The sequence below is a fragment of the Mytilus galloprovincialis genome, chromosome 2, assembly GCF_965363235.1.
Source record: "Mytilus galloprovincialis chromosome 2, xbMytGall1.hap1.1, whole genome shotgun sequence".
NCBI classification, from domain to species: domain Eukaryota; kingdom Metazoa; phylum Mollusca; class Bivalvia; order Mytilida; family Mytilidae; genus Mytilus; species Mytilus galloprovincialis.
The window spans coordinates 92,046,616-92,067,966 of record NC_134839.1 but is presented as its reverse complement, the minus strand read 5'-3'; the positions used below and the strand labels follow the sequence as shown (position 1 = coordinate 92,067,966).

General features: G+C 31.9%; 2 protein-coding genes across 3 annotated transcripts in view; one reads left to right on the top strand and one right to left on the bottom strand.

The window, feature by feature from the left end:
- Window positions 1-8,929, top strand: part of LOC143064863 (elongator complex protein 2-like) — a 29,030-nt gene extending 20,101 nt beyond the window's left edge. The window contains exons 13-20 of the mRNA XM_076238024.1: window positions 588-779; window positions 1,611-1,767; window positions 2,435-2,565; window positions 3,461-3,650; window positions 4,357-4,478; window positions 4,812-4,936; window positions 5,337-5,441; window positions 8,773-8,929. Of these exons, the coding sequence (XP_076094139.1) occupies window positions 588-779; window positions 1,611-1,767; window positions 2,435-2,565; window positions 3,461-3,650; window positions 4,357-4,478; window positions 4,812-4,936; window positions 5,337-5,441; window positions 8,773-8,893 (1,143 nt within the window). The 3' untranslated portion in view covers window positions 8,894-8,929. The remainder of the gene's footprint in view (window positions 1-587; window positions 780-1,610; window positions 1,768-2,434; window positions 2,566-3,460; window positions 3,651-4,356; window positions 4,479-4,811; window positions 4,937-5,336; window positions 5,442-8,772) is intronic.
- A 560-nt stretch (window positions 8,930-9,489) lies between these two features.
- Window positions 9,490-20,564, bottom strand: LOC143064864 (putative oxidoreductase YjmC). Of its 2 annotated transcripts, XM_076238026.1 has the most exons (12): window positions 20,342-20,561; window positions 19,997-20,107; window positions 19,255-19,335; window positions 18,852-18,913; window positions 18,504-18,557; window positions 18,097-18,195; window positions 17,629-17,694; window positions 14,482-14,542; window positions 12,467-12,585; window positions 12,082-12,177; window positions 10,426-10,533; window positions 9,490-9,704 (listed from the first exon to the last, which is right to left on the bottom strand). In XM_076238026.1, exons 1-12 carry the CDS (start codon window positions 20,505-20,507, stop codon window positions 9,657-9,659), a joined length of 1,071 nt encoding a protein of 356 aa, XP_076094141.1. In that variant the 5' UTR covers window positions 20,508-20,561; the 3' UTR covers window positions 9,490-9,656. The 2 variants fall into 2 exon arrangements, with proteins under 2 accessions (XP_076094141.1, XP_076094142.1); XM_076238027.1 differs by lacking the exon at window positions 12,082-12,177 and having other exon boundaries at window positions 20,342-20,564.
- Window positions 20,565-21,351: the final 787 nt, after the last annotated feature.

The following is a 21,351-nucleotide window of genomic DNA, read 5'->3' as shown; positions in this document are numbered from 1 at the left end:
AACAAGCACAACCATGGCCAAGAAAAAAATGACAAAAGCACCACTATGGTAAAGAGAAAAAACAAGCTCCACTATGACCAAGAGAGAAAAACAAGCACTACTATGACCAAGAGAAAAGACAGGCACCAACATGACCAAGAGAAAAAGACCATCACCGTGATGGCCAGGAGAAAACGACAGACACCACCATGGTCAGGAGAAAAAGATAAGCAGAAAAAGTCCCTAAATGCACTACACAAAAACCACTAAATGATTCAAGAAAAGGGACCATACAGAAAACTGATATTGAACTGAGGTGCTTTGAAAGGATACAAGTTCCTGCTCTGTTTATGGCATCCATTGTGTTGCTCAATGGAAGTTGAGTGTTTAAAAAAAAAAGCATTCAGTGCTGTCATAAACAAGGAACAAACATTAAATTGCAGGCTTATCTGAATCTTTAGTTGTTTCATAGATAGCCCACTAATGTAGATCACCTTCTGTTTCATTGTGATCAGCTTAAATGATGTTGTTTTATAAGCAGAATGGTATTGGATAGGTTACTTCAAGGTCTATTATTGAATTTTTTTTAATTTTTGTTTGTTTTATAGGCAGACTGGTATGAGATAGCTCGTCCACAGGTTCATGGTTATGACCTCCAGTGTTTAGCTCTTATTAACAGATATAAATTTGCCTCAGGAGCAGATGAAAAAGTGATCAGATCTTTTGATGCGCCTAAGAATTTTATAGAAAACTTCTGCAGTATTTGTGGTATAAGTTTGGAAGCTGAATTAAAGAAAGAGGTACGTAACATACAGTAGAATTTTTTGTAGAGACAAGATTACATAATTGAAAAATATCAAATCACATAAGCATTTACTCTTCCCTTTATCAAATGAAAATGATATTTTGATAATTTAATTGTTCAAGTTTTCAACCTTAGTAATATTTAATCATGAAATTGCTATTTCTAAGCTGTAAAAAAAACTCCTGAATTCAACTTTTGTTCATATTGAGTTGCTTGTTTTATAATATAAAATTTTGGTTTTGCTTATAACATGTATAATGAATTCAAATATATGATAAATTCTGTAATGGTAGTCTTTTTCCTATTGTTAAAATTGAGTTTAAAGTTTGTAAGTTTATAGATACATATAGGAAGATGTGGTGTGAGTGCCAATGAGACAACTCTCCATCCAAATAACAATTTATAAAAGTAAACCATCATAGGTCAATGTACGGCCTTCAACACAGAGCCTTGGCTCACACCGAACAAAAAAGCTATAAAGGGCCCCAAAATTACTAGTGTAAAACCATTCAAACGTGAAAACCAACAGTATAATCTATATAAAAAAACGAGAAACGAGAAACACGTATAAATTACATAAACAAACGACAATTACTGTACATCAGATTCCTGACTTAGGACAGGTGCAAACATTTGCAGCAGGATTGTAGAACCCATATCTGAACATTTTTAACATGCAAATGGCCTTTATGAGTAATTTCGGAAGTTGCTCCTTTACAATTTTATATTCAAGAATTTTTAATGAAATGACCAAATATTGAAAAATTCTTGTGTTAGTTTCTACAAAAACAGTAAATTGTTATATGATGTTTTATTCTATTGTTAGGAAGCTCAGAACAGACCAGCTGGTGCCAGTGTTCCTGCCTTAGGATTGTCAAACAAGGCTGTATACTCTGGAGATGTAGAAAAAATAAACAGTAACATAGAGCAACACCCTAATGACCAGTACCCTGAAGTCTACTTTACACCAGTTGCTTTACAAAGTATGATCTTTTATAGATACAAATTCCAACTGCCAATGGTTCCTACGACTTGTATAATACTGTGGATTCACTTATGTTTGTAGATACCAATATATGGTGGGATTGAGGAAAAATATTTTAGTGAATCCATAATTTTGTGGTCTGCATTCAAGCATATAGAAAAATTAAATGTGATCTTCGTGGAAATTTTTTTATGGTGTTTTGCCTTTACCAGTGAATTCCACAAAAAAATGATATCCCAGAAATAATTATGAATCCCAAATTTATACTTGGCCTCTTGATTATAGAGAACTTCTCTTCTCAAAATGATAGAAATCACATCAAGTGTATAACTCATCTATAAAAACAACTTCAGAAGGACAAAGAAAAAAAACAAGAAAAATTTTACTTAAACGATATGTACATCATTTACAGATATTTCCATAATTGCTTCTTTACGCTTCATTCCCATTTACTTCTCCATTGCTTACTCTACTTACTAGATTAAATCCACCATTTTCTACATAAGAAAATGTCTGTACCAAGTCAAAATAATGACAGTTGTTTGTCATTTGCTTATTGTGTTTGAGCATTTTGCCATGTAACAAAGGACTTTCTGTTTTGAATTTTCCTTTGAGTTAGATATTTGTTATTTAACTTTTTAAATACATTGATATTGCTATTACAGCTCCTCCAACAGAAGAACATTTACTTCAGAACACACTATGGCCAGAAACACAGAAATTATACGGACATGGATATGAAATATTTGCTTTAGCATGTGATACCGAGGGCAAAATTTTGGCATCTTCTTGTAAGGTAAGAAATCACTTCATGGTTAATACCATTTGTGTAAAGAAAGGAACATTTTTTGTGTAATTTTAGGTTTCTCTTTTCCATTTCTATTGTAAAAGTTATTTGCATGATGGGTATACACTGCTGTCAGACAATGCACTGTCTACTGGTACAAAGTTGAATAAGAATCCAACTAGAAATGACTTCACAATATTTTATTGAAAATATTTGGTTTCACATTAATTGTTTAGAGAAAAATCACATAAAATACTAGCAATTAATCTTCCGTGATTGTTCTATCTACTTGATACTACTACAATTTTACCTACAAAAACCTGTAAACTATGTTTTTAAGCCATATATTAGTAGATATAGATTGTCTGCACACTGCCTTAACATTGAAACTGGTAGATTTTGTAATATTGAAAGAGAAAACAGATTATCGTAATATGTGTGATAAAAACATGATTGAAGATGAATACCATTATATTTTAGTATGTGAGAAATATTCTGATGTAAGGAAAACATATATAAAACCATTTTATTGGAAAAAACCATCTAGTTACAAACTTGTACAATTATTGTCTGTTTATAACATCAAAGAGCTTAACAATCTAGGTAAATACCTTTATTTAGCTGATAAGATTCGTTATTCATAATATTATACTTATATTTCATTATTTATATTATTTGATGTCATTCTCCGCCATTGATACAAACTGTTTGTAATAATAAAACATGTATGTAATTATTCACTGATGCTATTATACTTGTATATGTAAATTCTATAAGCTGTATTGCTTCTGAATAAAAGACTATTATTATGATAAGAAATTATTCTCCTGAAGTTTTCTGTTGTATGTCAAATGGAAAACTTTTAATTTCCTAGACAATGATATTTCACCATGATGTTCTTTAGGCATCCAAGGTAGATTTTGCTGGAGTTATATTATGGGATACAACAACATGGAATCAGATTTGCACATTAGAAGGTCACACGTTGACCGTGACACAGATGGCCTTCTCTCACAATGGTAATTACCTACTAACAGTGTCTAGAGACAGGACATGGATGTTATATAGGAAGAGGGATGAAAATAGTCAGAATGGTATGTATAGCTGAGAATATGGATTGTTCAATATAATTTAATCATTGTAAGGTATCAATTATGCAGCTGTTTCCCATTCCTTTAGGATTTTATTGTTTAAAACTGAGCAATCAAATAGTCTTCATTATATATATCTTTATTCGCAAAACATTATAAAGCAAAAGCCTGCCTTTTCAGTTTCAAAAAATATTTTCCAGTAACTTTGCATTTGGAACCTGAATTCAGAGGTCACCTCTATTACAAAATTCTCTGTCAAGAGCATGACCTTTATATACAACTTAAACTATATAGACTAATGTCACATAGGTTACTAACAAATGTTTAAGTAAAAATATAATAAATTGCATGGGATATTTCTTCCACTTTATTATGAAAATATAGTGTGTCTGTTTACAACCAACTTTTAACTTTCAAATACAGTTTCAAAGGTGTATATAGTAGAATATACATGTCTATCATGAACAGCTCTTTGGCTATACTTCGTAGATGAATGCATTTATACCATTGCACAGAAAGTGGAGTGGCGCATATTATACTACCTGTGTCATGCCATATTGCTAATTAATAACAAAATGATGATTAAAATTTGTAGATTTAAGAATTTTTTTTATGTATAAAAATAAGGAAATGTGATATATGCTAAAACCGTAAAACAAAAAGCAATTATGAATAATGTTAAAATCCAGTTCTTTGATTTTAATTTCAGAGTCGCTGTTTACTAGAATATCTGGGACTAATAAATCAAATACAGCCCATACAAGGATTATATGGTCATGTGCTTGGTCACATGATGATAAATATTTCTTAACAGCATCTCGAGATAAAAAGGTTTGATAAGTTCTCTACTACTCTCTGCCTTATAGCCAGTTTATACTTGTTTGATAAATTTTCATTTATTTGAAAGAATTGCTCAATTTAAAAAATCTCATTGTATTTTTTTGCCTTACAAATGATGCCTCTTGCTATATCATTCCTTATCTAACTACATAACTGCAGACAGTAGATAGTCATGTATTGCTTCAAGAAGTAATTTTTCTGAGATTTTTTTTTAATTTCTTTACTTCTCACCTTAAGTACAAATTTCTTTAAAACAAGTTCTTTTTGTCACATTGCTATTTGCTAGAAATCTGTCAGCCAATATAAATAAGGATCTGTTTATAGGTAATGGTATGGTTAAGACCAGACCTATCATCAGGAGATATACTCTTAAAGCCACAGTCAGTAATAGATGTAGGTGATGCAGCAACAGCTATACATCTACCACCTGTAGCTTGTTATGCAGATAAGTATGTCAGTTCTAATTTCTTGTCGTACACAACAGCCATACATCTGCCAAAAAGTACTAATGTCAAAATAAAAAGAGAAAAAAAAGGAGTACTGTATATGGTCAAATTGCTGAAAGACACCCCCCTCTTATAGTAGTGAAAGCATGACAATAATATCTTCTTGTAAATTAGATACACCAATTCGAGGTAACACCTTCAAGGTGTATCTTAAACATATAGCAATTTATCAAATGTATGCTTATCTGATGACCAGTGTGTTTTAAATAGATAAGAGCTTGTATGTTAACCAAATTGTGTAATTCATTTGAAAAATGTTATTCTCTAATTCAGTGACAAAAAAACAAAGAAATTTAGCAGGCCATAAATGCCAATCCTTAATTTACCATTGATTTTCTTGTAGATATTTGATATCTATTGGAGTAGAAAATGGTGAAATACTTCTTTATTCATGGAAACCATCAGATAACCAAGGCGATTGGACACTGATAACAAAACTAGATCAACAGTATCCTTTGATTGAACAAAACTAACCTAGCAAAAATTCAGAAATGGATCCAGCCATTTTTGGGATACGATTGCTTTCAAGCAATCTGTAGACTTATACCATTGACTCAGGGCCATGCCCTTACGTCAACCGTTTTATTCTAAACATTAAGGAACATCTCAGATTCTTATGATTGTCTTGCTTTAAAAGGTAAAAACAAACAAAAGGATTGAACTTAAAACTACTTCCCTTTAATGTTCTTCTCATAATCTTCATGTTTGATATTTCCCTTGACTTATATGCGTGTTTTTAACAACACGGAAAATCAGAATTAAGCAGTATTTATATTTAGTGTTTTTATAAATTTAGAAACACTTCAGAGGGAATTCCCCAGTTTTGATAAAATGCGAGAGTTCTCTGAATTCCGATAAATCTATTTCTGTCATATAAGAACTGAAGTGGAGTTTTTCTTATATGTCACTGTTATAAAACTGATATTTGATATTGTACTCTCATAAAGAAATGGAGAACCGTCTAGGTCGTTTAATTATCATTTTATAAACGTTCTTGTTCAAAATCACAAATCTAGGGGTTTATTTATGTAATTATGCGCATGCGTATAGTTTTCTTGACTTCAAGGGGTATCAGATTGAATGGTTGCTCTGGATTCCCCACTCCATTGATTAATTTGAAACTCATGGGATCCTTTCTTATGTCTGTCTGCTATTGAGGGTTATTGTTGTTGCATAATGCATCATTTAGATAAAAAAAAAAATGTAGTCCACATCATAAACCTGTAACTACAACACCCCTTCAGCCGAAATGGAGTCTTCCATATTATTGTTTCGAGTTTTCTCCCTTCTGTAAGGTAAGTAACTTCCGTCAAAATCAAAACACATACGACTCGTCGAGAAAAATTAACTCGTTGCATGTCAATAAACGTCGTATTATATTAAAAACGATCACAATTCAAACAGAGGAGTGTGTACGGAAAGGAGTCATGCCCACTGACCCAAAGGAAATTAAATATTTAAAGAGTTAGAAATGGGGTTCATCCTAGAATTAACGGTGATAAGATACGAAGTGAAATACCTTCTCTCACTCTCAGTGACTGCTGTGGAAGTAAACTTGGAATTGATAGTACAGAAATAAAACACAACAAGTACATTGCTCATACACTTGTATCTGGGATTGGCTATTTTTAAAGTTGAGAAACTATTCAGATTGCGAAAATTACATTTTACATGTGCAGTTGAATTAGTTTTGAAAATAATACTATCCAGCTATACCAGGGCTGCCAAAAATGCGTGAGACTCACGCATGATCATGCTTTTTTGCGGCATTTTCCGTTGATCTATTGTTTTTTTTTCTCTTTGATCTTTTCAATTTTGGCTAAATCTCACGCATTTGCTTTATGGAAAATTGGCAGAACTGCTATACATGTGTCAATGAAAACAATGGCAATCGTATCCCTCAGAGCATTCTGCTCTTTGATTAAAAGGGGGTTTCCAAACCAGGATAAAGGGGTGTTCCAACCATATGTCCACATTCAAAAGCATTAATTGTCCAAAAAAAAAGGGTAGGGTTGTTCAAATCCCGAACCTTTCCTTAGGTCATCTACAAGGTATTTGCATTTTTACAGTTTTAAATGTAAAAGGACTCTTTTATGATCAGATATTTCATGAAAATAAAATGAAAATATCAAGAAAATATAGCATAATCTTCTGAACTATTTTTCTTGGCATGCTTATTAAACTTTCATTTAAGAATTTAAAGAAATTCTCATACCAAATATATTGCACACATCTGGATTAAATTTTGTCAGATTGCTTATGGCCTTCAATTTGGAAAGTGAGTAATAAGTAGACATCTGTGTTATTATTTATAGATTTGAACACGGTACACCAGTATAAAAAGAGTTGGTGGGGTATATTTCAATGAAACAAACACCCAAATGAATCCAAGATATAACAAGAGGCTGTCACAACGACAGCAAACCGGATTTATTAACATTTATTTGTGTCCTGGCAATATCACAAGAACCATTACTGATGAATGGTGAAAGTGAAAATCGTCAATATCAAATTTGACCTCCATTTTGTCATCAGTATCAACATATTAAAATTTGAAAAGTTTAGATTGAATGGTTCATGAGTAAATGCAACAACGTGAATGGAAACGCCATTTTACGATCTTTCAAGAACCATAACTCCTGAACAGTAAAAGTCAAAATTGTCATTATTTAACTTGACCTCTATTTTGTCATCAGTAACAACATATTAAAATTTCAAAAGCTTTGGTTGAATGGTTCATGAGAAAATGCACGGACACGACGGGAAACACCATTTTTCAATCTTTCAAGAACCATAACTCCTGAACGGTAAAAGTCAAAATCATCATTATTGAACTTGACCTCCATTTTGTCATCAGTAACAGCATATTAAAATTTCGGAAGCTTTGGTAGAACAGTTTATGCATAAATGCACGGACACGACTGGAAACTCCATTTTTCAATCTTTCAAGAACCATAACTCCTGATCGGTAAAAGTCAAAATCGTCATTATTGAACCTGACCTCCATTTTGTCATCAGTAACAGCATATTAAAATCACGGAAGCTTTGGTAGAACAGTTTATGCATAAATGCATAGACACGACTGGAAACTCCATTTTTCAATCTTTCAAGAACCATAACTCCTGATCGGTAAAAGTCAAAATCGTCATTATCGAACTTGACCTCCATTTTGCCATCAGTAACAACATATTAAAATTTGGGAAGCTTTGGTAGAACAGTTCATGCGTAAACACGGACACGACTGGAAACTCCCATTTTTCAATCTTTCAAGAACCATAACTCCTGAACGGTAAAAGCCATTATTGAACTTACCTTCGTATAGTTGTCAGTAATAACATATTGAAATTTTAAAAGCTTTGGTTGAACGGTTCATGAGTTAATGCACGAACAACATTTGATTGCCGCCCGCCCGACAGCCCGCCCTCCCGCCGTACATCCCCAAATCAATAACCAACATTTTTGTCACAAAAATCCGGTTAAAAATGACATCAAGAGGTCATCATATGGTCCTCAAAAATAGACAATATCATCAGTCAGTCTACTATTTTGGACTGGGCTTTGTTTAATAGTTTTATTAAGTCTCAACTACCTTGTCTGTGTATATGGTTCTACTGTATTCAGTTCATTTATTATGTAAAAGTATCACATATTGATTTAAAAAATCAACATACTGGTAAACTGAGACAACAGTGAAAATAAAATCTTTATATGATATATTTTACATGTCAGAGTTTAATACATGTTGTTCCAGTGCAGTGTTATCCTTAACTTCTCCTCAGATTATCTCACCATTTGACAGTAAAGAAACTCCGATTCAGGCCTGTGTTAGACAATAAGACAATACAGTTAGCTAGCTGTAGTGCTGATCACAGTGTTAAAATTTTCAAGATATGTCTGTAATCATAATTTAAATTAACAAAATAAAATTGAAATGATTATTTTCTAGTAATGTTGTACATTTAGATAACTCTTTACATTGAAATTTGTAATTATTGTTTGTATGTTAACAATATGATATCAAAAGGGGTGATTATCTAGTTTTCAGACAATATCTTTAAAGTGCTATGGGCAGTTTTCATTAAACTAAGGTGACTGATTTATATCTATTAAGATATTAACCTCCCTTTAGTTTTTCATAAATTTTCAATATGAAATTGAGAAGTTATTGAACTTTATTCTTTGAAAGCAGGACGGACGTATCATACGCTCATGGTGCAGCTGTTTATTGTGTATTGCCAAATCAGGCATTTATACACTATAGAACACAATAAAACAGAACACTGGTTCCAATACCTTTATGATAAATATTTTTAATAAAACCAACAAACAGTTCAATACATATATTGGGGGTATCATTTAATATTACAAGCGTCCTTTATAACAAAATCTGGTCTGTTACTGGAGGATAACACAAATGGTATAACAATTTGAGACAACAGTGTGGAGTGATAAAGTAATAAGGGCTCTCCCCTTGAATAAATTCAAATGCATAAAAATTGATGGTTGAAATATTTAATATTCTCATCAGGTCAAAGTGCTCAACAATTTGAATCTGGGTCTATTAATAGCCTTTGATACCATTGTCTGTATCACTTTAAAGTGGGACTAACAATAATCATTAGTTAGAGTATACCAATAAACAAACAAAATGAAACATCTGTCATCACAATGGTTTCATTGGTGTTACTTTGTATCTAGTTGCAAGATCCTTCTGGAATATGAAAAAAAACAACTTATATTCCAATAGTTTAAAATTTTTATGATTATTCACATAAATACAAGTATTTGTTATTTTTTATTTGTATCTTTTTCATTTTCTGTTGTGTGGATCTATTGGTGATATGTCCTATTGAGTATTTTTCATTGAAACAATTACTGTGCTTATCAGGGGCCTTTGTGGTAACAGTTTACCAAATTGCAGTTTGAATTTTTCTCCCACAAACTGATCAAGTGGTTAAATATTTTAACATATTGCTTATGTTAAAGGTTGTTAGTGCTGTGAAATAATAAAAAGTAGTTCTTACCATCCAGCTCCAGTTTGGTGACATCCTTGTCATGAATTTCAAACAAAGTAATTACTTACTATAATATGAGTCTCTGATTTAGAAGGTCTAACTTTTATCTCTCTTAGGTTGGAAAACGCAATAAAACCCTTTACAAAAAACACTTTTCTATTCACAATTTATTCAGTTCAATGTATAATTGTTTCATCGATTAATCAAATAGATTTTCAAACTTTGAAATTTGACTCTGGTGGTACAATTACAAAAGGACTGATTCTACTATTGGTAAAGAAGTTAAATAGGCATAGAAGTCATATCATGCTACACTTGCATAGTGAGATTTGATGATTAAACAGAGCAAGAATAGTTCAAATCAGAATATGTAAAACTAAAGAGTTTTTTATTGTCTTGTTTGAACAATCTACTTACACTTATTCTAATTTGAGCTGGGTGATATGGTATGCCTCCTAACTTGTCACACAAAGCTTGATGGTGTCTTTCTGGGTCACCAGCTACCAAAACAGGATCTTGGTCAGCCTATAATTACATATCATACATTATATATTTTCCTCTTTATAGATGTTTTTTTGTCGAGCCTTCGACTTTAGTCGAAAAAGCGAGACATAGCGATCCTACATTCCGTCGTCGTCGGCGTCGTCGTCGGCGGTGTCCACAAATATTCACTCTGTGGTTAAAGTTTTTGAAATTTTAGTAACTTTCTTAAACTATCCTTGAATTGTACGAAACTTTGACAGAAGCTTGTTTATGATCAGGAGATAGTATCCAGAAGTAAATTTTGTAAAAATAAAATTCCATTTTTTCCGTATTTTACTTATAAATGGACTTAGTTTTTTCTGCGGGGAAACATTACATTCACTCTGTGGTTTAAGTTTTTAAAATTTTAATAACTTTCTTAAACTATCCTGGAAATGTACAAAACTTGGCCAGAAGCTTGTTTATGGTCAGGAGATAGTATCCAGAAGTAAATTTTGTAAAAATAAAATTCCATTTTTGCCGTATTTTACTTATAAATGGACTTAGTTTTTCTGCCAGAAACATTACATTCACTCTGTGGTTAAAGTTTTTAAAATTTTAATAACTTTCTTAAACTATCCTGGAATTGTAAGAAACTTGGCCAGAAGCTTGTTTATGATCAGTAGTATCCAGATATAAATTTTGTAAAAATAAAATTCCATTTTTCCCGTATTTTACTTATAAATGGACTTAGTTTTTCTTCCGCTAACATTACATACAGTCTGCAGTTAAAGTATTTTAATCATTTTTAAGATTCTTAAACTAGCCTGGATTTTTACCAAACTTGGACAGAAGCTTCTGACAATCAATAGATAGTATCGAGAGGAATAATTTTATTGATTTTTTTCATTATTTTTGATGAGTGTGTGATTAACAGCAAAAGTAGGCGAGACACTGGGTTCCGCGGAACCCTTACAAATTTTTTCTTAACATGGACGAAGTTGCAAAGGCCAGGTGTGTTGTTTTCCTGTCAATGTTAAAAAAATTGTTAAAGTTTGTATTGTTTATGATAACATAAAAATAAGAATATATTGTATTGGCACATCTAATTTCTTTGGAGATTATTTAGCCCTGTCCCTGAGTTATGAAACTTTTGCAAAGTTTTTGATTTTATCTGTTTGAGATAAACCACTAAAGGTAAGTAAATGATATTTAATACAGAGTTGTTTAAGCATTGGCATGTCTCATTTCCATGCAGAATATTTGGCTGTGCACATCAGTGATGGTTAATTGACTTGCAATGTTTTTCAAAAGTTTTCAAAAATTTCAACATAACACATTGAATTGCACTCAAAATTACTTACATGTGAGACATATGTTTATGTCAACAGTTTATGTACATTTTTCGTAGTATTTTTCATTTCCACACAAAAGGATAGGACTTTTAAAGATTTGTTAACATATGTGGTGGTGTTCTATATAGATGATGAACTTAACGTGGGTAGAAACAGTAAAAGATGACATCTGAACGTAGGTGTCAAATGAATGAGTAATTTATAAATTAAGATCAGAGACATGTCTCTGTTAAGATATACTATAAGATTTATTTACCGGTTCCTGGTTTCTGCAACTATCCATTAATGACTGCATTCTCTCAGTGAATCCTTCAGCAAAATTTTCTGGATCGATTGCTATAAAACACTGACCCTGCAATTAATGACAAAATTAACAAAGTACATCAATTTTATTTTGGGGGAGGGGGATATTCATGGGACAACAAATCAGACTTGGTAACGGTGAAAATTCCTTTTTCAATCCTGATCAACTTTGAGAATATCAAGTCGTTCAAGTGTAAAGCAAAAATAATATGGATTTAATTTTCGATTTTGAAATGTATTAAAACATATTATTCGAACCTGGTAAGAATACCTTTACATACAGAAGGTTTATTCTAATAATAATTCTGAAATAGTTCCTGACTCAATAAAAAACCTACATAGTCTGCTGGTCTATCATGTGTCCGTGCAGGTCTGTGAGTTAGCCCAAATGCACCACCGCTTAGGACCCCACATAACACTTCTACCATCATAGCTAAGCCATAACCTTTGTATCCACCTGCCCATCAAATTATAAAAAGTTGTATATTACAATCCCTATAAACCCTAGACATCACCAAATAAAAAATTCATCTGTACATGTAAATTATGTAAACCACTGACTGAATGTGGTTGTTTGGAATGAACACAAGGTTTCCATCACAAAGGATACCGAGAATTTTACCGGAAGATACAACACAGATATTGAAAATTAAATTTGTACAAAGTAAAACTTGAAGCAAAAGCAACATTTATCTCTGAAACAAAACTAGGAGTGAAATAGTTTATCCGGAATGGTACGCATTTTCTGCTCCACGAGTTGCACCCGTCGTGTTACTCATACAAGTTAGTATACTGTGTTAAGTCGCATTCGGTAAAGTCACAATCAAGGAAAAGAGAACGAGATTGTGGTTACGAAAAATTGTCATCCGTTCCATAACGGTCTATCTAATCATGATATCGTCCATAAAACTTACGAAATAAAATTGAAAATGGAAATTGGGAGTGTGTCAAACTGACAACAACCCGACCAAAGAGCAGAAATCAGCCGAAAGCTACTTACGGCTCTTCAACACAGCGAGAAAATGCCGCACCCCTGAGGTAGGCTCAGCTCAAGCATGATTTCCCTTTTACCATTTGGAATCCATCATGAAATAGCTTCTTTGTTAGCAATAATCCTCTAACGATGAAGTCGTGGTATGAAACGCAGGTAATAAAAGATCATGAAATATTGTATCAATTTGGAAGTCTACATTCCATATGAAGACTATATGGAAATCTTAGCTATACCGAAGAGGAAAGATCATAATGAGAAAAATTAAATCACGACTTTTCGCGTTAATTTAGTTCTTAAGTCGGATACTCGTAAATTTCTAGATGTAAGTCAAGATCAAAAAGAAACTTAAACTGTATCTGCATGCGATATCATTTATTTCAAATTTTGTTTCGAGTCAGATGTAGTCAACAAAGTCACCAAACTACTAATTATTCAGTGAAAGGGCATCGTCTACAAGTGGAAATATAAGTTAAAGGATAATGTATGAAGTGTGTCTCATAAGAAACAATGATACAACACAGTTGGTTCCCTTAGGAATGCAGATTTTCTGTTAAAAAACGTTCTTGAAATGTAACAATAATGATGTTAAAAATAATTCCCTTTATTTTGATGATGTCAATTTTGTAAACTTTTTGTTCGTATCACAATGGTTTTATTTAACAAAGTACGATTTTTCCTTCATAAAACAAAATATTGCATTCGAGTTGGCCATTCTGTTTTATGAAATAAAATTGGACTACTCCTTTCAATCTGTCTTTGCAAGTTTCGAATGAGGAATACTAGTGTAAGAAACAGAAAAGTGGAATTTTGCCTAAGAAGATGGACTTAAATTGTATTTTGAAATATTTAGTATCCACATTTGATTTACACCACTCTTATTTAGATCTGAGACTACTATAACACAAGTTATAGTAGTCTCAGTTTAGATCCACAGTAACTCTGAACTCTTGTTTTTATTGCTGATAAAATATACATAATTTGGTGGAAAAGATTTTGTGAACATTTTGAGAGTCCCATCAATAACATATTGTTTGTAAGGACTCATGTGTCATTTTGGTATCAAGTATAGTGAAGGTAGATCCTAATCTTCATCTTTGGTTGACATTCTAAAGGAACATAAAACCTTTCATTGTTCAGGATTTCCTCTATTGTAAATTTCGTAGGAGAGTTTTGTTTCCAAGTTGATCGTCAACACCTTATTCCTCTATATATCAAGAAAAGTGAAGCTTTGTTTGTAGGTAAAACAGTATACTTGTAATGGAGGAAGGCAAGTGCTTAACAGTTTAAGCTAATTTAAAATAAATCGTAAAATGCACAATCATTTGGATACGAATTAGCATTCTGAAAAGCACGACTTACTACTCTCTTCGGTACCACCTAGTGGAGATAATCCTGCCATTGTTTTGAATTGGTATGTTTCCTGTGCAAAAAATAAATAAATTTGAAAGTGCTTTAAAATATATTAATAAGCAATATATTAATTACATATATATCCCGAAAGATGTGTACGTGAAGGATCGGCGCTTACAAAACTTTGAAAGAGGTGTCATTAACAAAATTTCGTTTTTTGTATAAACAATTATTTAGACGGTAGTGCTATATATTTTTTAAAAGTCAATGTCACATTAGAACCAATACATGGAATTGTTTACAATGCATTTAACAAGTCTACTACTTCCAGGGGTCTATAATGATTTTGACTTCCCATGATGGTCTCACCTGGGCGAAAAATTAATCACCATACGAGGGGTTTAACTGAACGGAAAATTAAGTAACGTAAATTTGCTTGAAAAGACTGCGATCAGATTTAACTGTTTTCAATCATTCTCCTTGAAATATGAATTTTGTTATAGGAAAGGTATAATATATCATTGAAATTATAAAGAATTTTATCGAAAATATAATGGTTTTGTCGGTGAAATAAAAGACATGAATGGATTATAGGAGTAGTTGTATTTAAACTCGCAAAACATTGTTTTCCTATTTGTTTCTATTTTAGACAAAAGTCTATTGAAGAGAACGAATGACTTTATATTTATACAGGAACATATTTGAAAACAAAGTACATTGTTATTGATGAATCCTGAACCTAAAGGGAAGATTGTCCGTTGAAATTATTCAAACTAATACAACTTGCTTAAACTACATTAATATATATTTTATTCTTATTCTATATTAAAGGTGGTCGTGAACTGCTGTATTTATAAAATGAAAGTATTAGTATTGCTTATGATCATATGTAATTTAAAGAGTTCGTCGATTGGAATGTTTTAATTACATGAACGTGTGTCGGTTGTAGGTGGAAGTAGGGTTTCGAGCAAGATAAATCAATATAAAAGCTATATATATTTACATACTTTAAAGTCAAGAAATAAAAACCTAAGATAAAAGCACTCTGTTAATGCTAAAATGAAGGATTCAAATCAGACATATTGTCAAACGTGAAGCAGTCATCGACTTCATTTGGGGGGAGGAATGGTCACCCGAAAAAAAGGGATAGCTATTTACCAATGTTGCTTAATTTGTCTTTATACTCTGTGCTAAGCCCATGTAAAAGTATTAACTTACCTGTAACTTACCTGTAAATCCAATTAGGAGAAAAAATAAAATCGGCGCAAATGAAAAAATGAAATCGGCGCAAATGAAAGAATGAAAATTTTCAAAATCGGCGCAAATGTCATACGCCCAACAAACAAATTAACATATACATCAATCATTATTGATACTGTCAAGAGAATTTGCAACATATTCATTGATTATTTTATACACGAACTAAACATTGCTCGGTCACCAATTCAAGTATAAACTTTACAAATTAAAAATATAAGCATATATCAAATAATCAGTGAATTCAGATCAACGCTCTTACTTTTTATACATATTAGTATCTTCTGTCAATAAAAATTAGAGAGATGTGGTGTGATACCAATGAGACAGATCTCTACAAGAGACCAAATGACATCGAACATGAAAAGTTATCAACCATATTTTGTTTATTATTTTCGTTTTAAAAAAATGTGGAATTTTAGGCTCATTCAGATTTTGAATTTTCCGTTCAGGTCCGAGTTTTGACACCCCAACAATATTTTTCACATATTTTTTTTTTATATTATCATTATAATTAACTTTTTGTGTCACAAAATCAAAAGTTGAAAGATATCCATTGAATATTAAAAAAGTTATTGTAGTTAGAATTAGTCCGACATAGATTTTCAGGTCCCTTCAGGTCTTTTAATTTCTCCGTTCAGGTCCAACTTTTGGCATAAAAAAATTGTTTTTAATTTAAAATTTAAAAATTTTAATGAAATATAAATATTTACAATTAATAAAATTCCAACTTGAAGAAATTCCATCCAATAATCAAAAAGTTATTGCAATTTGAATAATTTTAGTCGTATCTTTTCAGGTCTTTTCAGGTCTTTTCATGTCAAGTTTCAGGTCTTTAGTGTAACCCCCATACGAGAATATATAGCGAAAAAAGATCGTTCTTTTACGACATACATCGTAGATGCAAACTATTTACACCCACAGAGCAACAGCTTACATGTTCATTTACATCAACAAATGGATAGCTTACATTTCAGTTTATACCAATAAAGCAACAACTTAAATTTCCGTTTACATCATCAAAACATCAAACTACATGTCAATCAACACCAATTAATAAAGCAATAACTTATGTGTTCATTTACAGCAATTGAGTAACAACGTACATGCCCATAGTCACCAACAAAGCAACTTAACATAAACAGAGTAACAACTTACATGTCCAAAGTCACCATGAAACAAAGCAGCACTTAAATAAAGGCATCAGTAGTATACCGCTGTTCGAAATTCATAAATCGATTGAGGAATAACCAAATCCGGGTTTCAAACTAAAACTGAGGGAAACACATCAAATATAAGAGGAGAAAAACGACACAACAGAAATGCAACACACATAGAAACGAACTATAATATAACAATGGCCATTTTCCTGACTTCGTACAGGACATTTTAAGAAAAAAAAATGGTGGGTTGAACCTGATTTTGTGGCTAGCCAAACCGCCAGCTTTTATGGCAATGTTAAATATAACATTAAAATGACAACATTACATAGAAGGACTACAATACAAATAACTGGGAGAACACACAGGACAGAGAAACACACACACACAAAATAGTTATAAAAAACATGGACATTAACATCGACAGAGTAACCACTTACATGTCTATAGTTACTAACAAAGCAACACTTAAGATGGACATTTACATCAACAGAGTAACAATTTACATGTCCATCTACATCAACAGAGTAACAACGTACATGTCCATAGTCACCAATAAAGCAACAACTTAAATGTCCATTTACACCAACAGAGTAACAACTAACATGTCCATTTACACAAATAAAGAAAACATTTGCATGTTCATTTACACAAACAAAAAACAACGTGCAAGTCCATAAACACTAATAAAGTAAAAACTAACAAGTCCATTTACATAACAAAAAAAGCAACAACTTACATGTCCATCTGCATCAACTGCCCAGCCTGTAGGAAGTGGTTGATCTCGTCTTCCTTTCAGTTCACACTATAATTAAAAGTACAATAAAAATTTCCTCTTTGATATAAATAAACAATGCGTTTTTTCTCTCTGTGTGTATGCATGTTTGTTTGCCTATTTTAGTCAAGATTAGTCTATCTGATTATGTAAATTTTTAGAAAATATGCATTTGTTCTATGTTTGCACATATTGCAGATTACAGATTTTAGCTGTTATTCTAAAAATAAAAAAAGTAGCAAAGATGTGCCATACTTTTAAAGTCATTCAGAGTTTTGTATGAACTAAAATTATAATCTCAGATAACTATAGGGCAACCTATTTGTTCTGCTCCATGAGAGACTTTACAAGATCCTGGCAGTTCAAGAGTAGTTTATATACTTTGGCAGATGACTTAAATTATCCCTGATCGATTATTGCATGATTTTTTACCTTTCCCATTGCTACTGCTGTAGTAGCCATATCTAGAACAAAACTATCACCGTTTTGTGCTGGTGCACCAAGACTTAAGGGATTTGTACCTAATACTTTCTGTAATATAAAAATAAATAAAATGGATTATCATATAGGCAGATGTGTGTGTGTTTAAACTTTCAGACTCATCATAGTTGTTTAATTATGTTATATATGTTTACTTGAAACAATCAATGTTAAGCAATATTATTTTTTTTTATTTCGCCTTATCTTATTTATGAATCATATTTCAGAAAAATGTTACCTCTTCAAAAGATTAGATAGAAAAATCTAAATTAAGAAAACGAAAACTAATATTTAGCATCACTTTTGTTTTGGTGTTTAGATAAAGCACATAAAGTGTGTTGAAATGCAATGTAACTTACCGACTTAGCTCGTGTTGGGACCAGCATCGGAGAGGTGTTAGTAAAAGCCATTCCCTAAATTATAATAAAAATCTAGTTAGAGTTAAAGTATCAAACAAAACATTAAACTTTAATGATTATTCATTTCTAATCATCTGTGATGCATTGAATACAAATTTTGTTAGGAAAATTATGTAAGAAGTTCCTACCTTAAAGTGGCTGCTGAATAGTTTTTTGTATCTACTGATTATAAATCACTAATTTTTTCGAGGACTTTTTAAAAATACGTGTAGGGTAAGCATATAATTTCAAATTTAGATGCATGTAAAGTCAAATCGAAACCTTTTTTTGAACAAATTGTTCACTTACTATAAGTCCTTGTTCTGTTGCGCGTAAACTGTACCACCCAGCTGTACCAAAATGGTTAGAACCTGCCAAACAGAACATACCGTTAATAATCATTTGTATGACAAGGCTATTAAGTATCCCATATTCTTTTAATATATTTTCATTTCTTTTTTACAAATAATAGTTACAATATAAATAGAACGAGTTGAGCAGGTCAAATTAACTCTATATTATCAGAAACAAAACATTTTATTTTTAAAATCCATTACCCAATTGATTTTGATTGCTGGCTAGAACCAGAGACATATATGTGTATATATGTCTCTGCTAAAACATATTAAGCCTTTGTCTGAAATCTATTATCCAACCTCGATTTGAGACGTTACCTATGCCGGCTGATTTTGTCAGAGTACTATGATCTTACCTCGACATGAGACGATACCTATACCGGCTGATTTTGCTTTTTGTATTGCCAAGTCCATACAGAATCTAGCTACATAAGGTCCTGAAAGATTTATGCTAAAATCAGTTTCAAATAAATTAAATCAAACCTTTTATTTGTACATGCGTATGTTTGGGTCCATTTATACCAAATTTTACAAAGTTTTACCGTGTATTATACAAACTATAATACATGTATTCTACTCTCAATTCAAGCCTCCATCAAAAATGGAATTTTTTTTTATAATTGTTCAGTGAACTAAGCTATTAAAAATTCGAACCCCATAATGTCCGGTTATGTCTTACGGTCACCGAAAGATGATGTGTTGGTTCTTCAAAGTAACGAAAATTAGATTAGTTTCACTTCTGAATATACCGAGGCATTACCATCAGACATGTTCAGTGAATAGTGCCAGACGGTATGACCAGTATGGTGCATTACACATTTGAACATGCTTATTTCTCAGTGTAAATGTATCCGTCGGAATCTAGTAAAATGCATTATTAGAGCAACGACTTGAAAAAAAGGCAAAACAAACTGTACAGTATTAATCATCTGACTTACGATTGAAATAATTTGCAAACATAATACATATTGCACGCGAGACCTTTTCTTATTGGCACTTTTCACACGAAACTTCTATACAATGCAAAATTGTTCCATGTCCATGTGTATTCTATGAAGCATATGAACAGTTTACTGTACAAGCTTTAAGTATACTTACCTATTAAATTATTACCGTCTACCAAAGCAGTAGCCGATGTTTCTTTCAGGACACTAGGTTCCAGATCTTCTGTTGATGTCATTCCGGACTTTATTTCATTCATGTATTGTTCTATGAAAATAAAACATCAAGTCCACTTTATGTTTGTTCTTTAATACAATGTATATGGAGCAGAAAACGTTCTTTACTTGCTTACTAGTTCATGTACCATGAATGCTGTCGGGTTAGACTTAATCAGTCCAAAATGGCAATAGCATTATGGTAAATTGTAAGGCAATGAGTTGTATATATGTATCAGATGAATTTCAGTATAATAAATGCTAGAAAGTATACATATTATCTAACCTAGTTTGTTTAATCCATGGCTGGCGTGTCCTCTACACTCAGCGGATACAATTAGATCAGCAAGAACTGTTCCATGTTTCAGTTTGAGGCCAACAGCTTCCATGGAACGGATGACAAAACTATGAACTTCATCTTTAGTGACAACAATTGACTCTTCAGTCGCCATCCTGATTACCTGGGTTGTACAAAGGAAGCAATAAATAGATTTATTATTAGGTAGTGTTTATTCGGAGATAAGGTATCAACTAAATTTGAATGCACTAACACGAAGATATGTATCCTAAATAATGACCCGAGTTAAATATTAAAGTTCAATCATGCATTAGGGTCACAGGATAGACATTAGTGAAAAACAAAAAAATGAGAGTGGATGATTGTTTTTTTTTTTTGGTGTTTAACACTACTTTCACAATTACATAAATGTCATTTATTAAAAGGATTCATTTGACGAGAATTTTTCTTTGCAAAATATTGCTACATAAAAAAAAACCACCATATAAATGGGTACAAAACTTTTGATTTTTTGAAATACTATGGCTTTTCTACCTCAGGAATAGATTTCCTTAGCTGTATTCGGCAAAAATTTCAACTTCGTACTTTATTTGGCCTTTTTAAGTTTTTTTATTGGAGCGTCACTGATGAGTCTTTTGTAGACGAAACGCGCGTCTGGCGTAAAAACAAAATTTAATCTCTGTGTCTATGATGAGTTTATTCATCTATCAACAATTTGTAAGGTATTACGATCTGTACACCATAATCAAAACCATCATCTAAATTGCTCATCTATCAACAAGTTTTATGACATTAAGATGTGTACATCATTATCAAAACCCACAACTGAATCTCTCGTCTATCAACAAGTTGAATGGCGTTACAAAGTAAACATCAAAATCAAAACCACCATTTGAATATGTCATCTATCAACAAAGTTTCTGACATTCCAATGTGTACATCATAATCCAAACCAGCATCATTGGTCATATATCAATCAGTTGTATGGCATTACTATG

What these genes read in the sequence shown, in the direction of transcription:
- LOC143064864 (XM_076238026.1), bottom strand. Translation starts at nt 20,507, where the DNA reads ATGGCGACTGAAGAGTCAATTGTTGTCACTAAAGATGAAGTTCATAGT. An exon ending in AGGTATCGTCTCATGTCGAG is followed by an intron (nt 18,914 to 19,254) that starts GTAAGATCATAG and finishes TCTGTTTGGCAG; the next exon opens with GTTCTAACCATTTTGGTACA. An exon ending in TCCCAACACGAGCTAAGTCG is followed by an intron (nt 18,196 to 18,503) that starts GTAAGTTACATT and finishes TTTATATTACAG; the next exon opens with AAAGTATTAGGTACAAATCC.